The sequence below is a fragment of the Lycium barbarum genome, chromosome 11 (assembly GCF_019175385.1).
Source record: "Lycium barbarum isolate Lr01 chromosome 11, ASM1917538v2, whole genome shotgun sequence".
NCBI classification, from domain to species: Eukaryota; Viridiplantae; Streptophyta; class Magnoliopsida; order Solanales; family Solanaceae; genus Lycium; species Lycium barbarum.
In genome coordinates this window covers 14,416,692-14,440,835 of record NC_083347.1, presented here as the reverse complement: position 1 = coordinate 14,440,835, position 24,144 = coordinate 14,416,692, and the positions used below count along the sequence as shown (strand labels likewise).

The window sequence follows — 24,144 nt, the reverse complement described above, 5'->3', positions numbered from 1 at the left end:
AGAAGGTATTTTCTGTTACTAAGCATACTGAGTAAACAGATCCATGTAGGGGAAATACAAAACCAAACTGGGTTCAGGTAATTAAAAGTAAGCATTACATTTTACGTCGTGATTAAGGATTTGATTCTTAGGAATAAATCTACCCTTCATACTCTTTTGCTTTTCTTAATTGTTATTGTCTTTCGGAAACAGCCTCTCTATCTCTACAAGTTAGGGGTAAGGTCTGCGTACACTCTACCCTCCCTAGACCCCACATTGTGAGATTACACTGTGTATGTTGTTGTTGTTTGTTTGTTTGGGGATAGAATTAAAATTCTTTCTTTTCCTGTTTCCAGATAATGCTGTGTTTGTACTGACTTATGTTATCTTATCTTTGGATACATGAATGTGTCATGCCCTTTTTCTTTCACGTATATCTATCAAGGTTCCACGTCGCAGTACACATTGATACATCATCATTAAATGTCTTCAGGACTTTGCCGAAAATATCAGGAGATGATTTTGAGTCAATATTCGCTGAGCTGGATGATACTGGTGACTTTAAGGTACTTATGAATCCTTTTGAATTCTCTGATACAGTGAGGTACTTTCATTCTCGTTACTCCCCATTTTTTTTGGTTTGTACACATTTGAATTGTTCTCATGATTGAATGGTGATTTTGACAGCTTATGTTTTAATTGTTTCTTTGGAAACTTTTGAATTGTTTTGGTATTGTGAGTTGGTTACCTTTTTCTATGTATATGTTGTTTGGATAGTGACCATCACAGTGATGCCCCTCTTTGCGGAACTATTTATTGTTGCCAACATGAATAGCAACTATGGCTCTTCTCTTACTGTTATGCTTTAGCTTTATTTTCATTTTTACACTTTATCTTGATGATCTTGACCACACAACACCACACAGAAGTAGATTTTATGTTTATAATGGAGTATACAGAACTATTAGGCTTGCCAAACATTTCTAGGAACTATGTTACATGGAAAACGGATTTTAAACTCTTTTAACTTGTGTCGTTGATATTTATTTTTTTGAGTTTTGTACTTCAATGTCTCAAACTTGAATTTACCCTTAAGTTATGAAAACATATGTGGTAGATTAAACTACGGATTATGTATTTTCCGTTTGCTTCTCAAAGTCGAAATTGTTGGTTTATCCTATCAATACTTGGTGTATTATCGGAAAGGGTGATGAAGTCGAATGACGAAGCACCAGAGCTTGATGCTAAGCAATAAGCACATCTATCTTTTTTTTTTTTTTTAAATGACAAATAAGCACATCTATCTAGTACCTTACCATTTCAAGTTGTTAGATCTGCCTAAGTCTAAGAACTTCAACTTTCTCATATTTATTCACGGAACCAGATGAGTGTCTGAATTATAGGAATCTGATCCTTTTCATGGACGAAATCTTCTCAGTCACTAAAAATTCCATCTTCATTTTTGTTCCCATCCTTCTCATGAACTCTGTTTCAAATGCAGATAAGTTTGGAAGAATTTAATGATCTGTGCATTGCAATTGGACTGAGATTTCAGAAGGAAGAATCAGTGAGTCCATTTACCCTTTCAATTACAGTTTGAAGGTTAAACCAGAGAATCCTTCATGTTCTGTTTTTCAATTGCAGCGGCCAATCTTTGAATATTGTCCAAATTTCTATCATTCACCAGCATCAGAGAAGTTGAGAGACTTTGTCCGTGGCGCTACGTTTGAGTACATAATAGTGTTCATTCTCCTTGTCAATCTTGTTGCTGTTATTATTGAAACTACGGTATGAATAAACTCTGTACAATCTCTACTTGGATTTTGATCCAAATATATTATATTTCTACGCTTAAAGTAGCCCTAGCATACAGGTTTGTTAGTGGTGGTCTAATTTGAACTTGTGAAGTGATACTGACTCCTTTTGGTATCTGATCTGTTAATTCTTGAACAATCATGTCTATAAAGTAAAATGACATGGAGAATATACATTACCATTAGATTACCAACCACTGATCCCGCGACCTAGTCATAACTAGCAACTAGCCTAATTGTTAAAACTGTGATCTTGATCAAGCTTAGTGTGGCGTGTCTGGCATCTTTCCCCTTGTTATAAGAATGAGTACCTCCTGACTCCAACCGCCATGCTGCTGAACATTGAACATGAACAATCGAGGAACTTTTGTCCTTTCTGCTTTATTTACTGTCTAGTGCTTTCGATACTGTGTGGATGCACAATCAAGGGAGGGGGTTTCTCTTCTATGTCTGATAAGAATAACACAGTGACACTATACAAGTTTCTGCTTAAGTACCTCAGAGAAACCTCCTCTTCCAAATCATTTATGTTTTAAAGGACCGTCACACCTTACTGACCACCTGAGTTTTGAGGAAAGGATCAACATTCTCACTCCAAAAGAAAAATCAAGTTCCTCAGATGCTATGCTATTTGTGATGATTTCATTTATTTTTAACTTTCATGGATGTCAATGAGGAAACTTTTTTGGGTGGTGAGTTTTGTGTTTTTATGTAAAATACTTGAGACTAGGACTAACAACTCAAGAAATATCCTATTCGTTTCTCATTGTTTTTGCTTACATATTTTCTAAGTTCAGTATGAATCTCACTGACTTTTTCTTTTGGTGAATTCTAGCTTGATATACAGAACAACTCAGGTCAAACCTTTTGGCAGAAGGTGGAGTTCATCTTTGGTAAGTCACATAATGAATTTCAGGGCATCAATATTTCTAGAAATTAGATGTGTGCTTTTTCATTCTTCTGATTCTGGTTATAGTTTCGACCCCGATAGGTAGAAAGTTATCCCAGATTGTTTTATGTTAGTGGTAACAACTCCGGTTGCCGTTTACATTAAATATCTAGGCCATACCTAGTAGAGGGTTAATTAGTTTAAGGCAGAGATATAAATATATGGCTTCTGAAAGTTGCTGGTTGTATTTTTTTTTTTTTGAGACTGGTAACATGTATATTTATATATATATATATATATATATATATTAAACCTGCACCATGCCAGTGCAGCCATAAAAAAACCACCCCACCATGCTGAGGACTACTGCTTCACAAGGAACCTATCATATCAACTAGTGATTCAGCCTCTTCTACATAGTTTTCTTTATACCAAAAGTGAAACAAAATGACACAATTCATCTTGATTTTCTGCACAGAATTTCATTTGTCTTCAAAAACTCTATTGTTCCTCTCCTTCCAAATTATCCACCAAATAACTGCTGGGACAAGTTTCCACCAACTCTTTTGTCTTACTGCTCCCCCATTATAGTTCCAGCACTTCAATAACTCACAGCTGTTCGCCGGCATAGTCCAACTTAGTCCTACCATGTTCAGGAAAAATTGCCACAATTGTATAGTGAAAGGACAATGTATAAATAAATGTGAGTTACTTTCTCTGGCTGCATCACACAGAACACATCTAGTACACAGCTGGTTGTATTTTGCATTTTTATTTTGATATTTCAAATGTTAAAACTTTTTCTTTGTTCCTAACAATTCTCCCTGTTGAATTAAAGGACTTAACTTTAAGTTCTTGAGATTTGACTTTAATATTGTTAGATCCTTACTTAACAGTGCACCACCCTTTTTTTTTCTTGATTAAGTATAATTTTTTTAAATGGGAAAGCTTTTGTTTATAAGAGGTATACCATAAAATAGAGCATCTACAGACAGATATGGCTCTCTACTAGACACACCCAATATTCTATACAAATAGCAACCTCATGGTTACATCAAAAAGACATTAAAGTAGGACGCTATTCCTCAGACGTACAAAATCATGCTATTTACCTTCAAAAGCTCTCGTATTTCTTTCCCTCCATACGATCTAGATAAGTGCTAATAGAGCAAATCCCATGTCTGACCGCTGACGTCTTCTCTTCCGTCCTCTGAAGGCCTACTGAATATATCATCCTTCACAGTACCCGGCATGATCCATTGTATTGCCGAACCATCTAAAGAGCTGCCAGCATAGACGTGACGCTACCTGTCAATGTAGTAAGAGATGATCCACGTCCTCTGGCAAGTTTACACTTGAAGCATTAACTAGTTGAGGGGTACAAGAAAAACCTGGGGGTCCTAGGTTCAAATTCCCATTACAATACTTGAAATTTTTGTTCAAATGCCCATCACATTACTTGAAAAAAGGAAAGTGAGACACATAAATTGAGACAGAGGGAGTACCATTTATAAAAGGAATCATAAAAGAAGCACAAGACACCAATAAGTTTGGCAATATGGCAAGGTGCAGCACTGGACCACTTCTTTGTTTCTAAAAAAGTTTCATTGTCCACCTGCCATGATCATACTCAGCAAAGGTTTCTAGAAAGTTCCATAAAAACTTTATGGTGATGTCTCTATTGCCTGATAAATTGGCGAAAAGAGACCTTGCTAGTCATTTTATCTGTCAAGGAGGTTGTCCTCTGTCTATCCGCATTTTAGGGAAGTACCTTAGGATGTTGCCTTAAGATTTTTTTTTTTTTTTTTTTTGGTAAAGTAATTTTATTAATGATGGGGCAAATCCTGTATATAAGCAGTATACCAAAAAGTAGAAAACTTACACTAAAACATGGTTCTCTACGAAAGAAAACCAATCATCTATAGTTCTATACACATAGGCACCTCATGGGTGCACCAAAAGGAAATTAGATACAATCACTTTCAACCCCTTCAAATGCTCTCATATTTCGCTCTCTCAGGAGAACCCACATTATGGCTCATGGATGTTCCCTTTTTTATTGTCTCACTTAAGATGCCTGAAAAACGTTTAATAACCGAAAAGTACCAAGTCAGATAAGCAACGACTTCTTACCTGGATATGCAGTCTCCTGTTGCATCTGAGCTTCTTTAGATTCATGTAGCCGAAAGAAAGTTTTATGCTCTTTTGACCACCGAATAATCCTGCTAATAATTCAGGGTACCATGTACATAGCGAAAGTTATGTCGTTCTCGGCCTGCTCAGAGCTTGGGTAAACAAATGAAATTTCTCTTAAGGCATGAAGACATTACGGAAAGGGAAAGGGTATTGATGTTAAAGAACTAGATACTTTGTTTTCTTATCCTTAGACTTGGCAGTTGCCCTCTACAGTCAATTAATGCGTAATGACCTTGTAGACTTTGAGTAATTAATATGAATATTTGAATTTCTGCCTCTTTGACTTCAAAACTGTTTTCAAAATTACAGGAGCATTGTTCTTCACAGACCCTCATCTTAAAATTGTGGTGCTTTGCTTACTTCTTTGACTTATGCATATTTGAGATTTTACCATTTTCTATTTTGTTGCACAGGCTGGCTGTATGTTGTCGAGATGGCACTAAAAGTGTACACTTACGGTTTTGAGAACTATTGGAGGGATGGCCAAAATCGATTTGATTTTGTCATCACTTTGGTCATTGGTAGGTTTCAAAGGTTTAATTTTATATCAAGTACTGTGTGGATTGACATTTCAAATTGTTTGACTCATAGTTGTATTTCTTATCTCTCTTCATATTCAATTTGTAACATGTCAGTCTGTATCTGAAAGTATCATTTGCAGTACGCTATTCTACCACACCTTCGTTTGATAATGCTTGCAGTTTTTTTGAAGTTCCATATTGGTTATGGGTTGTGGTTCTGGTTTTGGACAGTCCTCACCTTATGAGTAAGTTTTGGGGGTTGAGTTAGGCCCAGGGTCCATTTTCTTATCATGGTATCAAAGCCAGACCCATCGATCCCTGTTGTTGTGATACACAATTTTGAGCTCCTTAACCCACGTTCTGGTTGAGTCCTGAGCGGGAGGGGAGTGTTAAGTCCCACATTGGTTGAGTTAACAGATTGTGGTTATGATCTTGGGCAATCCTCCCTGTAACTCTTGCAGTTGAGTTAGGCCCAAAGGTCATGTCGTCACATGTATTAATGGAAAGGATAGAGAATAGTCAAAAGATAAGAAATCCCCTAAATATATGTGCACTTCCATGATTTCACTTCATTTATTAGAGGTGTTTGTTTGTCTTTTTGCTAAAATATGGTGCACTACTGCCAATATTTCTCTGGGTGTTTAAGAGTGATATTTTTTTTCTAATAATAATGTGAACCCATTCAATGGAGATACTGCTTGTCAAGTTCTTTGCATTAATTGGCAATTCTCACTTCTCTGGACATAGTGAGATTGTTAAATCATTTTCTCTGCATTTACTGGTTTTAACTGATTTTATGGATGAATTCAATTTTCACAGTTGTTGGAGAAACAGCGACTTTTGTGACCCCTGATGGTCTGACTTTCTTGTCCAACGGAGAATGGTAAACCCCTCTTAATTATTTTGCTTTTGCGATTCTGGCATTTCGTCCATTCTGCCAAATTTTCTGCTCTTGCAATTCTGGCATTTCTTGTGTAATTTAATTATTTTTATGAATACCACGTTTGTGTCTTTTTGGAGGCAAGAATTAGATGTTTCTCTCCATGATTTGATTTCTGTTTTTCTTCCTCAGTAGGATGGATTTATGATTTTTTTCTGTGTTCTTTCCTCTGGATGCTATACTCTTGAAGTGAGGTGTTAATAACATTTAGATGTTATAGCTAGAGAGTGATTAGAAAAATTCTTAATATCCTTTTGCGGCTTGTATAACCTTTGCTTATAATGATAGTGAACCTGCATTAACCATAATAACATTATGTGCTTTTTATGGTCTCCAGAAGGATGATTAGTGGTGTCAAAATATCCAATGAATATGTTTCTAAATTCATACAAGTCTAGATTCATTGTACTTGAATAAGGAAATCATATAGAATATTCCAAAACTCAAATAGCTTCTGCTACTGCCGGGCCCGACCGACCAAGGTGTGCCGGCTGTTGGGCCGATGTTTTCTTCTTTTAGTTTACTTTTGGTGCCTGAAGGCACTTCTCTCTCCAGCAACCAGTGCTCCTATCTCCAACTACTGATAAGGGACGACCGGTGTTGCTACTTTTTATGCGACCGGCGCCGTCTAAGACTTTCTTGTCATTGTCCGGTCAATTCAACTTACTTTGATAATATTTGGAGATTTGCAACACCAAATCTCTTTTCGGTGATTGAGAAAAGATTCCTCTCTGTGTGTAGTGCAAGAAGCCCTTTGTGAAGTTATCAGCGACTCTCCGAAGGAAAGAATTCTAGCACTGCTTTTCCTTTGGTGATTGTCCACTATTCCAGCGAGATTCCAGGGTTAACTTTCTATGATTTCAAATAAGCAAACTCAAGTTGGTTTCCCTTTTGAGTTTGAGGAGGCATGCTAGAATAATTGAATATGTTTCTAGATTCATACACATCTAGATTCGTTAAACTCGAATAAGGAAATAATATAGACATATAGAATATTCTAAAGGATATCCTATATGTAATCATACCATATTTACTTACCTTGTTAGTATTGGGATTGATCACCTATCGTATTATACATAGGTTAAACTCTTATATAAGGAGCACCTCTTGTACATTGTATTAATAAATCAGGGATAAGTTTTTGCTTATAGCATCGTCAACTTTTGGAGTATGTTTTCTTTACTTGGAATGCATCCATTAGAAAATGAGAAACCCACTATTGAGTGCTTAAGTGGTCAGGAATATGGTTGCACAGTTTACTCAGTGTCTTCTCTTTCTGATGCTTTACAATTTAGCCCTCCTGTCTTATGGATAGACTAAATGCTTCTGTGTGCTGACAACTATGGTGCTTACAGGATTCGCTATCTTCTTATCGCAAGAATGTTACGATTAATTAGACTCTTGCTGCACGTTGCCCAATATCGTGGTTTTGTTGCCACATTTTTGACCCTCATACCAAGTCTGATGCCGTACTTGGGGACCATATTCTGCATCTTGTGCTTTTATTGCTCTCTTGGTTTACAGGTACACTTGACTTTTTTTGTTGCTATTAGCCTATTACTATGCTAATCACTCCATTAGGATTTCATTCCCCTCGTCTGAACTCTGTTTTTAATCTGTGAAGTATGGACCTCTTTGTCCTTAAAGTTAACTTTTTTCTCTGTTAGATTGCCTTTGGCTGTAGGTCATAGTCAATATGGCATCATACAAGAAACTAAAATAGCTTTTCCTCATCATTTTCTTTATCGATATTGAAGTATTGTTTGTCTACTCTTTTCCTATGCTTCTTCTGCCTTTTCACCCTTAGTGTCTTTTTAACTTGTGCAGATCTTTGGGGGGATTGTCAACACTGGAAACCCCAATTTAGCCCAAACTGATCTTGCGGATAATGAGTATCCTTTGTCAATGGTGAAATTACAGCATTCTACAGGACTGTTTTTATCGATAAACAACAAGTGGACAATCTTTTTGTCATTTCATGATAATCTTCTTGGAAGAAACTATTTTATCATTTAATATCAGATCCCTTTTTATTGTTGCATATTTTATGTAGTGTTCCCCACTTGCAAATCGATTTATCAACTTTGTTTTCTTGACAATATAAGCTATTTGCTTTTTAACTTCAATGACTATCCAAATGGCATGGTCACACTTTTCAATATATTGGTGATGGGAGACTGGCATGTGTGGGTGCAGGTATACTGATTTTAGGATTTCCTCAATTACATACTTACATACATACATACATATATATACGGTCATCTTTTATGATGCATATTCTCCATAGATTAGTCGTGTATTTTTCTTACCTTTAAAGGAAAACTTTAATGAACCAATGGGCCACCTTCAAGATTGGTATGAGGGATGATGACTCTGGCGACTGGAGCCTAGCCCAATCTTTAAGTGGCTGCGTTCTAACTTTGTTATGTTCCCTCAGTGCTGTGATAAATATATGCCTTTACATAGTGTAAAATGAATTCCTTTGGAAGAATGATTCACCTGGAAAATTGAGATGAAAGCTAGTCTTGTGGTTTTATGGAAATGAGAATCCTACACGAAAAAGTAACATCAATCTGTATTCAATTATAGAGAGAAATATTATTTGTAAGAGGTTTATAGTGCACGCATCATTTGGACTAGGGTTTCCTAAAGAGTATAATGGTTCTAGACAACTGGCCCTGTCAGAAAATATGGCACTTATCCCTCATTGGTTGCGTAAGGGTTTCCAAAGGAGCACAAATGGTCCTGAACTACTCCACCCATTGCCTTAAGGTTTTGATTTTTTGAAATTCCTCAACATCGTATTAGAGACCTATTCCTATTCTTTCTTTTACCCAATAATTGGTTCCCAATGTATATTGTCCACTCACCAATTGCCACTCCTAGTTGTGCCAGAGACAATACATTGGTTGAGAATGAGCTATTGTTTCTCCTTATAAGGTTTAGGGCGATCCTCACCTCATGAGATAGCTTTTGGGGTTCAATTAGGCCCAAAGGCCATTTTCTTAACCGCACCTGTCACTTTAAATTGGGTTGGATGCTCAAATATTTCAGCATGTATCTGACCCAACTTTTGGTCCCCAAATTTATATGGTCCACTCACTAATTCCCGTTCCTAGGCGTGAGGGAGACGATGGTGTTAAGTATTCCACATTGGTTGCGAATGGGCTGTTGCTTCCCCTTCATATCAGGTTTTGGGTGATTCTCATCTCATGAGCCAGCTTTTTGGGTTGAATTAGGCCCAATGTCCATTTTCTTAACCACACGCATTACTTCAAAGTTAGGTTGGATGCTCAAATATTTTAGCTTGTATCTGACCCAACTTTTGGTATACCTGTACAGACACTTGCAAGTCTGCTTCATGAACTCTATAATCAGGTTACACATGCAGGAGGATGTTGTAGATATACTATATCCTAACCGACTATATAAGGGTTTTCGAATGTTATACACTGATCTAAGACTATTCCACAATTAGGTTGATGTTCAGATTCTTTCATAATGTATATTTTGACAAGTACATATACTGGAGGTATTTCTGTTATCAGGAACATTACCTCAGCTTTGAGGTGGTAATTATTATGTACAAGGTAATTAACAATTTCGAGAGGAGAGTAGTTCTTTTTTCTGCTAAATGACTACACACCAAACAGATGGAAGTCGAAGACACTTGGCAAATTTCTGATGTTTGAGTGGTTTGTGACATGCCAATACTATTGCTTATCCTTCTGAGTGTAGTTTAAAAGATCAACATTCTATCAATATCACAAATCTTTTTTTTTTCAGATGGGTTTGGTTTCTCTTAGTGTCTTTTTTAGTATACATTATGTATTTGAGGATTCAATGAACCTTGGGAACTTATTAACTTTGAGTAACCTGTAGTAAGATCTTAGTTGTTACAAGTTGTTGCAGTTTTGCATCTTTCATTCATTCTACTTTAATGTGCTAATGTAAAGAGTTTCGAGATGATTAATGCCGCTTTGACAGTTTTGACCTAGCTGCTTTCCTAACTTAATGAATTTAAGTAAGTAGATCTTATTACAATGGGTGGTCCAAGTAGCTGATTATAATTACCTAACATTTCAGAGCTACAAGGAACTAACAGGGACTGCCTGGACTTATGTATACTTCGTCAGCTTCTACCTTATCTCAGTTTTGTGGCTGTTAAATTTGGTAAGATCCATGTCTACCCTTTGCAAAATCTGGTCTCTAGAATGATATGGCTAGATTTGTTCTCATGGCTGTCAAAATGGTTTCCGAAGCTTAGTTAAAGATGTACAGGTTGTGATATAAATAAGAAGTAATGCGTGAACGTAATATATTTGAATATTGGAACGAAATGGGTCCAAATGGAGCAAAATAAATAGTGAGGGTTCATATAGTTGATGCCAACTAGTTTAGGGTTGAGGCCTAATTGTTGTTGTTGTAGTACTACTGGTATGTGTACGACTATATTCTATATCAATGCAAGGTAGCTTAATTGTTCTATTCCTGTTCAATAAATTACATAAGTTATAATACTGCATCTCTTTCCCCAGACCCCACATTGTGGGATTTCACTGGGTATGTTGTTGTATAATACTGCATCTCTTTAAATTTTAGAAACTTTCAGTTAATGTTTTGTTTTAATTGATATCATCTTTACTTTTCTTTTGTGTTCGAACACTTTCTTCTATCCAATGTATTTATCCTCTGTATAGCCCTAGTAGATAGTCTCATTACCCTGCCTTATTAATAGTCGCATTATCGTAGTATAATTTCTTGTGCTCTAATTTATGCTATTATGCTATTATCTGTTATTTCCTGTGCTTTGATTATTCTATGTTATCTGTGTCGCTTGCGTTACTTCATTTCCATATCGCTTTGAATCTCTTAGCCGTATCTGACCTCTTTTTATGTTTTTATTGAGTCGAGGGTCTCTCGGAAACAGCCATCCTACCTTGGTAGGAGTAAGGTCTGCGTACACTCTACCCTCCCCAGACCCCACGTTGTGGGATTTCACTGGGTTGTTGTTGTTGTATAGCCCTATAGCATGTGTCAGTGATGAAATGACAAACAAACACTTCAACAATTAAAGAAAATTATAAACGAACACTTAACCTTTGCTTGGACTCTTTCAGATTGTAGCATTTGTCTTGGAAGCATTTCAAGCAGAAATGGATCTAGAAGCTTCAGCAAGCTCTGCGGATGGTGAAGACAAGGTTAGTTTATGAACCTGCATCAGCTGGTTCTCGTGGAGCAAGCTATTATTTACTAGCTATTCATTTGCAGGCAGGAACATCTTGACAGACTCTAGCGAGTTGTTGGAATTCTTGGTTTCATCATAGAAATGCTATATATAATTTACACGCATGAAAATTGTAGCCAGTTAAGTTTAGAAAGAGAACTATTCCTTCATGATCTACCAGGCTAGGTCACTCTTAAAAAGAGAAAAACGGAAGCTTTTATTCAAATCATGATAAAATATCACTGCTAAATGTAGTAGCACATGGAAATGGCACCAACAAATACCTAGGCGCAAACCTAAACTTTAGCTATATTTTTTAGTTAAACGAACCTGTTGTTACTAATCTTTGAGATCTACATCCCTTATTTTCGGTACTTAACAGTGTTGTCTTTGCTAATAATAATTATTTATAAGTACTCATGTCAACCTGAATTCTCTTTGTATAATTCAGGGCGAAAGAAGTGAGCGGCGGCGTAATGTTGGGTATGTGTGATTGACTTAATTTTAAAACTATGGGAATTTCTTATCAACACATATAGGATGTAGACCCATTTTCTAATTGGCAACTTCTTCCATTGTACAGTACTAAGACTCGGAGCCAGCGAGTAGATTTCCTCCTCCATCACATGTTGAGTTCTGAACTAACAGAATGCTCCAATGACAACAATCCATAAGTTTGCTCCTTTCTCCATGCTGGTAACTTCAATTTTTTAATCTTTTTTTTTTTTTTTTTAATTGAACCTTATTATTTTATTCCATAAACGGTCTTTAGCATTGCATCCTTCATCAACATAAATTTGATCGAAATGCTTGCATGTTAGGTGTCAATCTGTTGACTCTTAAGAGTCTTAACTATTTTTTTTCCCGTTAATTTCAGCTTTCTGCAGTCCTGTGAACATCAGAAGTTGAGTTATTTTGGTGGTGAAGAGAAATTGCAATGTACCTTTCCAACTAATTATGTGTATGTATTGTGAATTGTGGCGTGTTGTGTACGTTGGTGGTATAAATTCCATCGAGCCTAAAACAACATTGTGGCTGTTCCACTCCACCCACAGATGTAATTGCCAAAGTGATGTTTCATTTATGTGCACATTTCTTGTGGCACGTATGGAAACCTCACACGCTGTTGTGTTACTTAATATTGCACGTTGATTGCATGTAGCTTTTCACTCTTGTTTCTCAAACTTTCAAGTTAAAACATGATGAATGAATGGGGAAAAAAAAATCATTTACAGTTCATAGGATTTGAAGATTTCTCTCTCTTTTTCCATTTCTCTATCTCCTAGATATGATTGTTAATTCTGTTGGAATAGCGACTTTTCAGAGAGTAAATCCTTGATGTTATATTCTGTTGGCAGAGCGCCCAAAATATATAATGCCAAAATGTTATTATATTCTTGTTTTATTGGAGAATATGGCTAAAATGCTTTTACCATTTTACTAGGGTATTTATATCACATCATTTTCAAAACCATACAAGGATGGTAACACAAGTCATGTATCTAGATAGAGTGAAAGGGGAACTATAACGTTCCGCAGAACATGTCTACAAAAGAAAAATATATTTTAATGAAGAAAAGGAATTCTGCAGGAACACAATTGGTTAAGCATCATTATAATCACATTATTCCTTTAATATAATGCCAAACGTAGTCCTTTAATACTCAGATATCCAAATTTATCCACATGTAATAGAGTTTATATGTACCCGAAGTTGCGAATGGGGTAAATGAGGTGTTCAAATGGTTGAAAATCGAAGATTCAGCAAAAACAACTTCCTATGATCGTCATTATAATTCTATTTGGCGAGTTGAATGAGTTCATCTAGAATTATTAACTTTTATGACTTTTAATAGTTTTTATGTAATTTTTAAATATGTAAATTTACTTTTAAAATTTTGAAAAATTTATATCCGAATTCATACCGCAAATTAAGTTGTTTGGTTGCCACACAAAGTAGAACAGGGTAGCAGTTTTTATTGTTTATATTTTCTGTATTGGATATTGTTGCATGATAAATCTTAAACATGCAAATTTTCGCATGATAAATTTCCACACAACGTTGTTTAAATTTTTTATTTTTATTCAAAATTGAGAGTTGAAATTATTCAAACAAGAAGATTCCCACCTTACCTTCGTCGATCACTGATGATGAAGTGGAAGGAAGTTCTGTCAGGTGTACTTCCGAATTGGGAAAGTGCAATTGAAATGTGGGTATACAACCTTTATATTTCTTTTCCTTTTGCTTTATTTTTGTTTAGTTTTTCAGACCTTTTTTTGCTTTGTATTTTTGTTGGAACATTTGTTTTTTATTTTGATTAATAAATAAAATGGCCTTCATGGCTAAATTTAATTTAAAAAAAAAAAAAAAGAGTTGAAATTATTAGAAGTAGGATAAAAGTATCCTTGTTGTTAGTAAAATGGTCTGAATATGTATGTATCCCGTTTTAAGTACCTTCAGGTCTCATGTATGGTGTATCCCCCCTTCCCCTTTAAAACTTATTTCTTTACCGAGATAAATTGCACTTTGAAAAAAAAGGCTGCCTTTTTTTCTCCTTCATTGGAAAAAAGTAACTTTGTTGTTCTTGAACTTTCTTCACCACAGAACACGAAAGCATATATGTGTGACCTAATTGTTACTCCTAATAAAGTGGGATAAAAATTCATAGAAAACTCGGATCAAGATCTCAATAGAGAAAATTATCTGATATTTGTATATTTGACTAGTTTTTAGAGGATAGCATTATTCGATATTTGTACTGATGAAATGTAGCAGGTACTATAGTTGAGTTGTGCGCAAATCGACATTTTCAACTAGCATGAATGAAAATCACTGAAGTGACAACCACATTAATTCACAAATTTACTAAATTTATTCGATAGATGAATTAACTTATAACTCTAATAGCATGTTTGCGTGCAATTCAACAATTTCATGAGTAACTTCTATCGCTTGCAACTGTATATTTTGAATAATTCTTCTTTAAAAGCAAGACGGATAAATGGGAATAAATCATGTTTTTTGTGTAATTTTGTAATCCGAATTTTCTATGGATTTTTATGTCACTCTCTTACTAGTAATAATTAGGTCACATATATATGCTCTAAAATTTTATGAGAAGAAAGCTCAAGAACAAAAAGGGTACTCATTTTTTAAATGAAAGAGAAACACAATATATAAGAAATAAGTGGAGTAGCCTCTTTTTCAAGGTAGAGCAAATAAGTTTTAAAACTGGATAGATATGACCTGGAGGTCTGTTAATAGGATAAGCACACACAATTGGACCAATTTGCCACTAACGAGGATATTTTAGTCTTATTTTTAATAATTACAGTGTAACTAAAAGCGGTTTTTTTTTTTTTTTTTTTTGCAATTAAAGAAGATTTAATTAATCACCAACTGATAATTACAAACCAGGGGAGAGATAACCAACTCAGACCCCTTCTCCTGTTCTAACTATGAGCCTATGTAAACATAAACACTAGGAAACAAAGAACAAAACAAACAGCCAAGAAAACTAAAGAGTACTAATATAACCAAACAGTCTGCTACTGGATTTGATTCTACTGCAAATAGCAAGCTTCAGTTGGTGAAGCAATTGCTCCTTTGATGTAGCTCTTTGTTGGAAGATACTATTGTTCCTCTCAATCCAGATACCATGAATTACTGCTGCAAAACTAGCCTTCAAGATGATCCCTTTAGGGTGTTTGCCCCTAGCTTGCTGCATTACCCAGTTCCATATTGTTGCCTAATATTGTGATCCTCCTTGCCATTTTCGCCGATCCAAGATGCTTTTCCAGAGATTATAATTACAGGTACAGCCAAAGAAAAGATGATCCTTGGTTTCAGGAGTAGTTTGACAGAAAACACACAAAGATTCCCATTCATTCCCCGTGATAGCAATATGTCTTTAGTTCTAATATTACTATGAAGGCACAACCATAGCATAAAAACATGTTTTGGTTCAGCAATGTTTTGACAGATCAGCTTTCTCCAAGGGACATTTTGCACATCACCCCTCAAGATCTTGTAAGCACTGGATATGTGAAAGTCTCCTCTTTTTATGAATCTGCTACTATGTCCTAGTGTCTGCTAATGTTTCCTCATGTTAATGATCTTTCTTATCATCCAAGAAGCCTGCTTTGGCATTTCCATTGTGAGAATATCTTGTTTCTTGATGTAGTAAATGTGCACCCATGTTATCCATAATTTCTCTTTGTGTTGACTTAATGCCCATAGCAACTTGCAGATAGCTGTTTGGTTCCAGATTCTCAGATTTACAAGGTTCATGCAACCAACACCCTTAGGTAAACAGATTTTGTCCCAAGCCACCAGAGCCTTCTTAGTGATGCTTGCTTCTCCTGACCAAAGATAACTCCTACAAATTGCCAATATCATTTTGATCCCTTTTTTAGAAAGTAGAAAAAGTTGAGACCAGTATGTTTGTACACCAAACAAAACAGCCCTTATGAGTTGTAGTCTTCCAGCATACAATAGACACTTGGCCATCCAGTTAGTAATCTTTGAAGTAATCTTCTCCACTAAAGGTTTACATTGTTGCACAGTAAGCCTCTTAGTAGACAGTAGCACCCCTAGATACCTAAAGGGAAGGTCACCAACTTCATACCCTAAAATCCCCAAAATATTGTCCCTTGTTTGCTGATCAACACCACCAAAATACACTTGGCTTTTTGCTATGTTGGCTTTCAACCATGAAGCTTCAGAGAATATAGTTAACTTCTCTCTAAGCAGCATTACTGAAGACTCATCACCCCCTTGCAAACATGAGTAAATCATCTACAAAGCACAAATGTGTTATACCTAGTTTATGACACCTAGATGAAAGTTATAATCTGGTTCCAGTTAGAGCACAGCCAAACATCTGTGCCAGTATTCCATTAGTAGCACAAATATATAGGGGGACATTGGATCCCCCTGTCCCAGTCCCCTCTTAGCTTGGATGGTATCTGTGAGCCCTCCATTCACTTGTAAGGTGTAGCTTACAGTTTTGATACATATCATAATCCAAGTGACCATCCTTCTTGGGAACCCCAACTCTTTTAGCATTTGTTCAATAAAGGGTCATTCCACAGAGTCATATGCCTTTTGTAAATCCACCTTGATCATGCACCTAGGAGAAATGTGTTTCCTAGTGTATCCCTTCACTAATTCATGACTCAGCAAAATGTTGTCTGATATAAGCCTCCTTAGTATGAAAGCAAATTGACTCTGACCCACAATTCCATCTAATACACCCTGAATTCTACCAAAAATGACTTTGGATATGATTTTGTAAATTTTGGTGCAACATGCTATAGGTCTGAATTCTTATACTGTTTTAGGTACCATAGTTACCATAGTGTTGCTCACAGCCCTGAGCAATCTATTTTCATGAAAGAATTCCTTAATAGCCTCATGTACATCTCCCTGGATAATTCTGAATGCTTTTTTGAAGAAATGTGCATTGAACCCATCAATACCTGGAGCTTTGTTATTATCAATGCTAAACAATGCATCCTAAATTTCCTTCAATGATACTTCTCTACACATCTCTTGTTATTGTTGCATGTTGAGACTAGGCCCTTTCCTTATGATGGATAGATCAATAGCTGGAATACTTTCAGCTGCAGATCCCAAGAGTCCCTTGTAGAATTTAAGGATCTCTTTCTCAATGTCACCTGTCTTGCATCCTGCCATCCATTCCTTTTAGTACTGAGATATTATTGATGCTACAGTTGAAGAAATATTTATTGTTTCCATCCACTCCTCAATCCATTGTGCTTTTTATTTTTGCTTATATATCTTTTCCTAGATACCCAACCATTTATTGAGTTTTTCAGTAGCCTCTTTCTCCTTCATAACCAATTCCTGATCGAATTGAGCTGTTATAAGAGACTGAATAGCTGTCAGGGAGTCTCTAGTATCATTAATCCTCTTGTCCGTGGTCCCCAGTACTCTTTGTTTCAATTGTTTGATTGGGACCTTACAGAACTTTAATTTGCACCAGAGCCTGTACATACTAGTCCCCTTCACATGTTGTTGCCATACACTGTCCACCCTTTGAAGAAACTTATTATCATCAGCTAGAGCATTGATGAACCTGAAAGGCTTTTTGTTTTGAACTCCACCACTAGTAATCTCAAAATGAATAAGAGAGTGGTCAGAAAAATGATTTTCCAGGAACTGTGCTGTGACACCCCCATACTTCATCACCCATAAGTCGTTGCATAAAGCCATATCTATCTTGCTCCACACGTCTATTAGTCCATGTAAGGTATTTCCTTGTAGATTTTATATCAGTGAAAATGAGAACATCTACTACATTTTGAAAGTCCCTCACTTCACTATCAGCAAATTATTGACCCCCAATTCTGTCAGCAATAGTCAATGGAGAGTTTAAAGTCTCCATATATACACCAAGGCTCAGTCATAGTGGCCCCTATTCTGATAAGACCATTCCATAAATCCTTTCTTTCTACCAAGTTATTACTTCCATATACCATAGTTAGTGCACAAGAGAAATCAGTCCTTTTATCACTAATGAAGCAGTGAATAAACTAAGCATGTACCTCCTGCTGTAGCACACAAACTTCATCCCTTTTCCATATTAGCCAAATTCTACCATTATCTGCATGCGAGTAGTTATGTATGTAATTTCGTCCTCTAGCACAGTTCAGGACACTAGTTTGAAACTTTGGGGCCTTAACTTTAGTCTCTAGTAGCCTTGCCAGACAAATGTTATGTTTCCTCAGATATACTGTCACGATCCAACCCTGTAGGCCGTGACTGGTGCCCTAGTTGGACACCCATATACACACCTGTTAGCTATATATTCAGTCCACAACAATATAATATGGAACTTATAACGACCAGAACATAGTCTCGGAACTGTCGCATAAATGTACATATATGTTCAACAATCTGTCTCCTGAGGAGTCACAACTATCAACAGATAACACAGTGCATAAGCCGACAAGGCTGTCATAACATGTGGGAACGTCCCAACTATATATATAAACGCAAGCCGACAAGGCTGCTACCACAACATGACAATATCCGCAAGCCGGCAAGGCTACCACAACGATAGAACAAACATACTAAACATACACACAACTGTTCACATCTGGATACAACCCACATACATGTCTACAGACCTCTAAGAATTTCAACAGTGAAATATGACGGGACAGGGCCCCGTCGTACCCTTAGACAACATATACATATGTTTAGATCAAAAAGGATCTATACCAAAATCTGGGCTTCGGAACAACGGAGCTCTCCAAGATAGCAGAAGGGAAGTCCTAAGCTGGCGGCTCACCAAAGCGAGTATCTGTACCTGCGGGCATGAAACGCAGCCCCCGAGGAAAGGGGGTCAGTACGGAATATGTACTAAGCATGTAAAGTGGGAAATACAGTAAAAGGATCATGACTGAAATAAGAGGTATAGAAACGAGTACAATAATCAGAATACCAAAAATACTTGCTTTTGAAACATAAATCATGCATGTCAATATCATATGTCATATCCGGCCCCATTATGGAACTCGGTGAACATGGTCGCCACCCCGTCTCTGGCGCCATAACACAGCATACTCCAGAATATAATATAACTCCGTAACATCGCATAACTCCGTAACACAGCATAACTCCGTAACACCGCATAACACCATAACACAGCATAACACCATATATATATATATATACCGTACCCGGCCCTCTAGTGAGGGACTCATTGAACAATGCAGTGGAAGTGTGCACGATAACATACCCGGCCCGGGACTCGGTGAAAGATATATTGAGGCATGCACGAGCAGAGTAGTGAGAAACCATATGCAATTTTATACATTATCAAAGACTCAATGGGATAATCAAAACGAACTATCATTTGCAGATTCAATTAATAATCATATCAAGTACCTTCGGATGTCCTGTGGATTTTATCAAAAATGGAACTTTGAAATCATATGTACATATCAAAACAATAATAAATTCAAATTCTGAGAATCAAGAACACTAGCCATCCTAGTGGCTCTAAGAATGGAAATTCCTTTGGAATCATATACATTTCGTCTATTCGTTTCATAAGGATCATGCCAAAAGAAAGAAAGAAGTGTTAGCTTTACGTACCTTTAGCGCTTACTCGCCACACAATATGTATACGCTGCCCAATAATATCTCAACCTATATTAAGACGTCAACAACTACGGTTAAGCTACGGGGAGATTCAAAACGTATTCTAACGTTAGTAACTCCTTTCTAGATGTTTAGATGACGTTTTCCTTATATCCAAACCAACTACATACAACCAATCCAACATCAATAATCATACGTTCAATACCAACCCGTACAGCCCACACAACATTCCAAACAACCCACATTCACAACATTCAATAACGATTCACATACGGCCACTACATTCTCAAGTTATTCCTAATAGTCCGTAGCCTTAACATTTTCATATAACAACTTTATAACAGCCCAAACAATATACAATACAATGCATAATCTCATTTATCATCAATCTCCCAAGCTCAATAAGAACAACAACGACACATCCAAAACAGTCCCTAACCGATCAACATAAAGGTGCCCGAAATTCTTGCAAACGTTTACGAACATACCAAGCAAACTACATATGATTCTTACACATTATTTCATGTCTTCTTTTCATATAATTTCAGTAAAATACGACCAGCAGTCACACGACAACTATATCACCAAATTCGTACGCAAATAAGCTACATTGTCATCACTATAACCTTACAACAACCCACAAACAATTTTTGTTCCAACTCTAACCATTAAATACCTTCATTCCCATCATAAAATTCATGACAACAACCATCAAAATACCAAGTAAAATCAGTTCACTATCTTCCACACAAAACAGTCCACTACACAGCCATAATTCAACAAAACAACAAGAAGTTCATATCAACACAACTTCACCTTTAACCTTCCAATTATTTTCATTCTTTTTACCATACAATCTATGATAGCAACAACCATAATTACTAAATAAAATCAGTCCATTATTCCACACCAAACAGTCCCCCTACGGGTTCCATAATGTCTCAACATCAACACACAATTTCACACATGTAATTCACATTTACACATGCACGACATACCCAAATCACCCCCTTCGGCTATAACAATATTTCAACACCAACATTCATAATTTCATACATGCAATGTACATTTACATATTCACAACACATCCAAATTCGTCCTAAAACAGTCCCTACGGCTCAACAACATTCCAACACCAACATTCGAAATCTCATGCATGCAATTCATGTTCACCAAGTTACAACCATACTTCAACATCAACACATATGATTCCATGGCTACTATCATGCTCCAACATCAACACACATAGTTTCATGCATGCAACTTATATTTACACATCTAACACACGTTTTACATCACCCTTAATACATGCAAAAGAAAGTTAAACCTTATCTTGACAATTTGACTTCTCAACTTGGCCAGGGTTTGAGTCTTGAACTTAATTCTTGCTCTTGCTATCTAATGACCACCTTCACATTGCTAGGGACCTTCTAAAGGGTTGAATTACCTTGAAAATCTGATTTTTGGATCAACAACTTGAGCTTTCATTTTTCTTAGCCATGGCCGAATGCCATGGCTTATGTCTCCTCTCTCTCTCTCTAGTTTGTTGTGTTGAAGATGGAGTGAGGGTTTGGCTGATTTTTGGTCAAAAAATTGGTATTTATATCATGCACATGTGTTGGCCACATGTCCCACTCATGGCTTTAAGCCAATCAAGTAATCTTAAAATCAAATTCCACACTTTTGCTCCACTAGTCTCGGCTACATGGCAGAGACCCTCACTTTCTCCCTTTTCAATTTAATTGTCTATATTACAATTGCATGTGTAGTGGATGAATTAATATTTAAGTTGTGTAATGACTCTTCCAAACATGTAATAGCATGCCTTCATATAATAATGAATTGTTAATATTTAAAATGTGTAATGAATCTTCCACTAGCATGCTTTGCCAATATTAAAATGTGTAATAAGTCTTCCACTAATATTTTTGTACTAAGTAATATTTATAAACACTTAGTTCTAATTTAGAAATTTAAAATTAAAGGTTCCTATTTCGTGTCCGGGAAGGGTTCCGTTTTTAACTCACGTCGATTCCTTCGCGACTAATTCGACGTATAAAATACGGGGTCTAACATATACCCCCATTTCCCCCCTGTTTGAAAGGTCTATTTAGACCTCTCACATTCCATGAAAGCCATTTCATGTAGAAATTTGTGCTACCCCCCCCCCCCCCCTCCCCCCCAAACCCAATCAGGAGGCCTTCCAGGTACCTTATTCACCACAATACCTTGTGTTAGGGGTGAGAAAGAGTTTTGCAGTCTCATCAGAGGCCCCCTATGCATTAATGCAGATCCATGTAACACTAACTCAGCATAGGACATACTTCTCATACCACTTTTAGGAGTGGATGATCTACTCCCAACTGTGGTGTTAGAAGTTTGTAGCCTAGCAATAGCAGTTTTCCCAAGTAGGGGCCATACAGTGGGTTGTGCTCTCTCTTGTTGGCCTGTTGGACTTGACTCAACTGTACCTTCTTGTTTGTAATCTACTGGAGGGTCTTGCTTGGAGGCAGGAGCTACTTGAGTAGCAGCCTTAGCTTCAGCAGGTTTATCAATCCAGTGATGCACCACTTTCTTAGCACCTCTATTCACTCCCTTCTATTTTAGACAGGTGCATTCCTTTGCACTTGCTTCCCCTTGTCTGGTCTAGGTTGAGATGTTGTCACCCCTTTACAGATGTGACAAAACTGTAAGCACTTTGGACAATACAATGGTTTCCAATCATACTACACTGATTGTGTAAACTTCTTTCCTGAGGGGTCTATGGTCTCAATTACTTTGGGTAATTCTTGAGTAATGTCTATATCAACTAGAATTCTTGCATAAGAAATTCTAGTTTGCTTCTTAGTGCATTCATCCGCAAAGATTAGGTCTCCAAGACTACTTGCAATTTTACTTAGGGTGACATGACCCCAACAATTTAGTGGGAGCTTAGGCAATCCAACCCATAGAGGGATAGTTCGAGAAAACTCATGCTGGAAGTCAAATGTAGAGGGCCAAGCTTTCAACAGTAATGACATGCTGTTCAATGTATAAGGTCCAGAAAATAAAATTTCATCTCAATCCTGTTCCGTCTGGAATTTCACAACATAATATCCCTCGTCATGTAAGAATAGTTCTGGAGCAGCTACAGTATTCCAGTTTTTAGCTATGTAGGAACTCATATATGTGAAACTAGGAACATCACCCATAGTATACAGAATTAAAGCATTACTCCACTCCTTGGTGTGCTCAGCTATATCACTCACTTCCAACGTAACAATAGGTTTACCATCTACCAATGTAGGGGGGATGAAAGTAAGAGCCATACCACTAGCTGCGGTAAGAGCCATACCACTAGCTGCGGTTCGATTCTGAGAAAATAACCCAAACCAGTTCCTATTTTGCTCTTCCTTATTCATCGTCACCCCATCCTCCTTCGCCTTTGATGTACTCTGGTCGACACCATTTGGGAGAAAAAACTTAAAAGCATATTTTTTTGTGAGAACGTGCGGATTGGATGGTTGACAAGAAAAAATATATATTTATAAGGAAGGAAAAGACTCATAAATATCCCTAACCTATTAAAAAAGGCTTATGAATACCCTTCTTTCACCTTTTGGTCTAAAAATATCCTTAAGGTTTATTTTTGGCTCAAATATACCCCTCAAACTAACAAGTTAAAATTAACTCTTTTAAAAAGTCAAATGACATTTTGTAATTGGTCAATAATAAAACGAATTTTTTTTTTAAAATCTGGAATTTTTTTTTAAATCTGGAATTTTTTTTTAAAATCTGGAATTTTTTTTTTAAATCTGGATTTTTTTTAAATTTGGAATTTTTTTTTTAAATCTGGAATTTTTTTTTAAATTAAGGAATTTTATTATTGACCAATTACGGAATTTTTAAAAAAATCTGGAATTTTTTTTTTAAATATGGAATTTTTTTTTAAAATCTGGATTTTTTTTTTAAATTATGGAATTTTATTATTGACTAATTACAAAATGCCATTTGGCTTTTTAAAAGTGTTAATTTTAACTTGTTAGTTTGAGGGGTATATTTGAGCCAAAAACAAACCTTAAGGGTATTTTTAGACCTAAAAGGTGGATGGAAGGATATTTTTAGACCAAAAGGTAGAAGGAGGGTATTTATGAGCCTTTTTCAATAGGTTAGGGGTATTTATGAGCCTTTTCCGTTATAAGTATAATGCTATAATATAATTCAAATGTTTGACAAAAAAAAAATCCATCAACTATAAGTGAAAAGATAAACTGCATGCAATGTGAAATAACAAGTCAATAGTACTAAAGTAAATAACTTAAAATTGAAAATATTATCTAAATTCAAAATTCAAAAAAAAAAATTTAGCATAATACTCTTATGTCAAATTCCAACATTACATAAGTAAGTTCTAACATAACTTAAGTAAATAATTCAAAAACAAGGGAAAATATAAGTCTATAAC

At 36.2% G+C, this 24,144-nt stretch overlaps 2 protein-coding genes across 4 annotated transcripts in view; one reads left to right on the top strand and one right to left on the bottom strand.

Annotated features, from left to right (window-relative positions):
- LOC132620320 (two pore calcium channel protein 1A) overlaps nucleotides 1-12,810 on the top strand; it is a 102,646-nt gene extending 89,836 nt beyond the window's left edge. For 2 of the 3 annotated variants that reach the window (XM_060334986.1, XM_060334984.1), the window contains 14 exons: nucleotides 425-545; nucleotides 1,481-1,546; nucleotides 1,624-1,767; nucleotides 2,629-2,686; nucleotides 5,292-5,399; nucleotides 6,219-6,282; nucleotides 7,695-7,863; nucleotides 8,167-8,231; nucleotides 8,445-8,535; nucleotides 10,426-10,512; nucleotides 11,460-11,540; nucleotides 12,018-12,049; nucleotides 12,150-12,262; nucleotides 12,444-12,810. In XM_060334986.1, the coding sequence (XP_060190969.1) occupies nucleotides 425-545; nucleotides 1,481-1,546; nucleotides 1,624-1,767; nucleotides 2,629-2,686; nucleotides 5,292-5,399; nucleotides 6,219-6,282; nucleotides 7,695-7,863; nucleotides 8,167-8,231; nucleotides 8,445-8,535; nucleotides 10,426-10,512; nucleotides 11,460-11,540; nucleotides 12,018-12,049; nucleotides 12,150-12,240 (1,177 nt within the window). In that variant the 3' untranslated portion in view covers nucleotides 12,241-12,262; nucleotides 12,444-12,810. The remainder of the gene's footprint in view (nucleotides 1-424; nucleotides 546-1,480; nucleotides 1,547-1,623; nucleotides 1,768-2,628; nucleotides 2,687-5,291; nucleotides 5,400-6,218; nucleotides 6,283-7,694; nucleotides 7,864-8,166; nucleotides 8,232-8,444; nucleotides 8,536-10,425; nucleotides 10,513-11,459; nucleotides 11,541-12,017; nucleotides 12,050-12,149; nucleotides 12,263-12,443) is intronic. The other variant, XM_060334985.1, reaches the window with a different exon arrangement.
- A 2,849-nt stretch (nucleotides 12,811-15,659) lies between these two features.
- LOC132619459 (uncharacterized) lies at nucleotides 15,660-17,804 on the bottom strand. The gene is made up of 4 exons (XM_060334362.1): nucleotides 17,384-17,804; nucleotides 17,186-17,257; nucleotides 16,923-17,047; nucleotides 15,660-16,364 (listed from the first exon to the last, which is right to left on the bottom strand). The coding sequence occupies exons 1-4, from the start codon at nucleotides 17,802-17,804 to the stop codon at nucleotides 15,660-15,662; spliced, it is 1,323 nt and encodes a 440-aa protein (XP_060190345.1).
- Nucleotides 17,805-24,144: the final 6,340 nt, after the last annotated feature.

What these genes read in the sequence shown, in the direction of transcription:
- LOC132619459 (XM_060334362.1), bottom strand. Translation starts at nt 17,804, where the DNA reads ATGGCTTTATGCAACGACTTATGGGTGATGAAGTATGGGGGTGTCACA. An exon ending in AAAACTCAATAAATGGTTGG is followed by an intron (nt 17,258 to 17,383) that starts GTATCTAGGAAA and finishes AATGGATGGCAG; the next exon opens with GATGCAAGACAGGTGACATT. An exon ending in GGGCTGTGAGCAACACTATG is followed by an intron (nt 16,365 to 16,922) that starts GTAACTATGGTA and finishes TGTGCTTTGTAG; the next exon opens with ATGATTTACTCATGTTTGCA.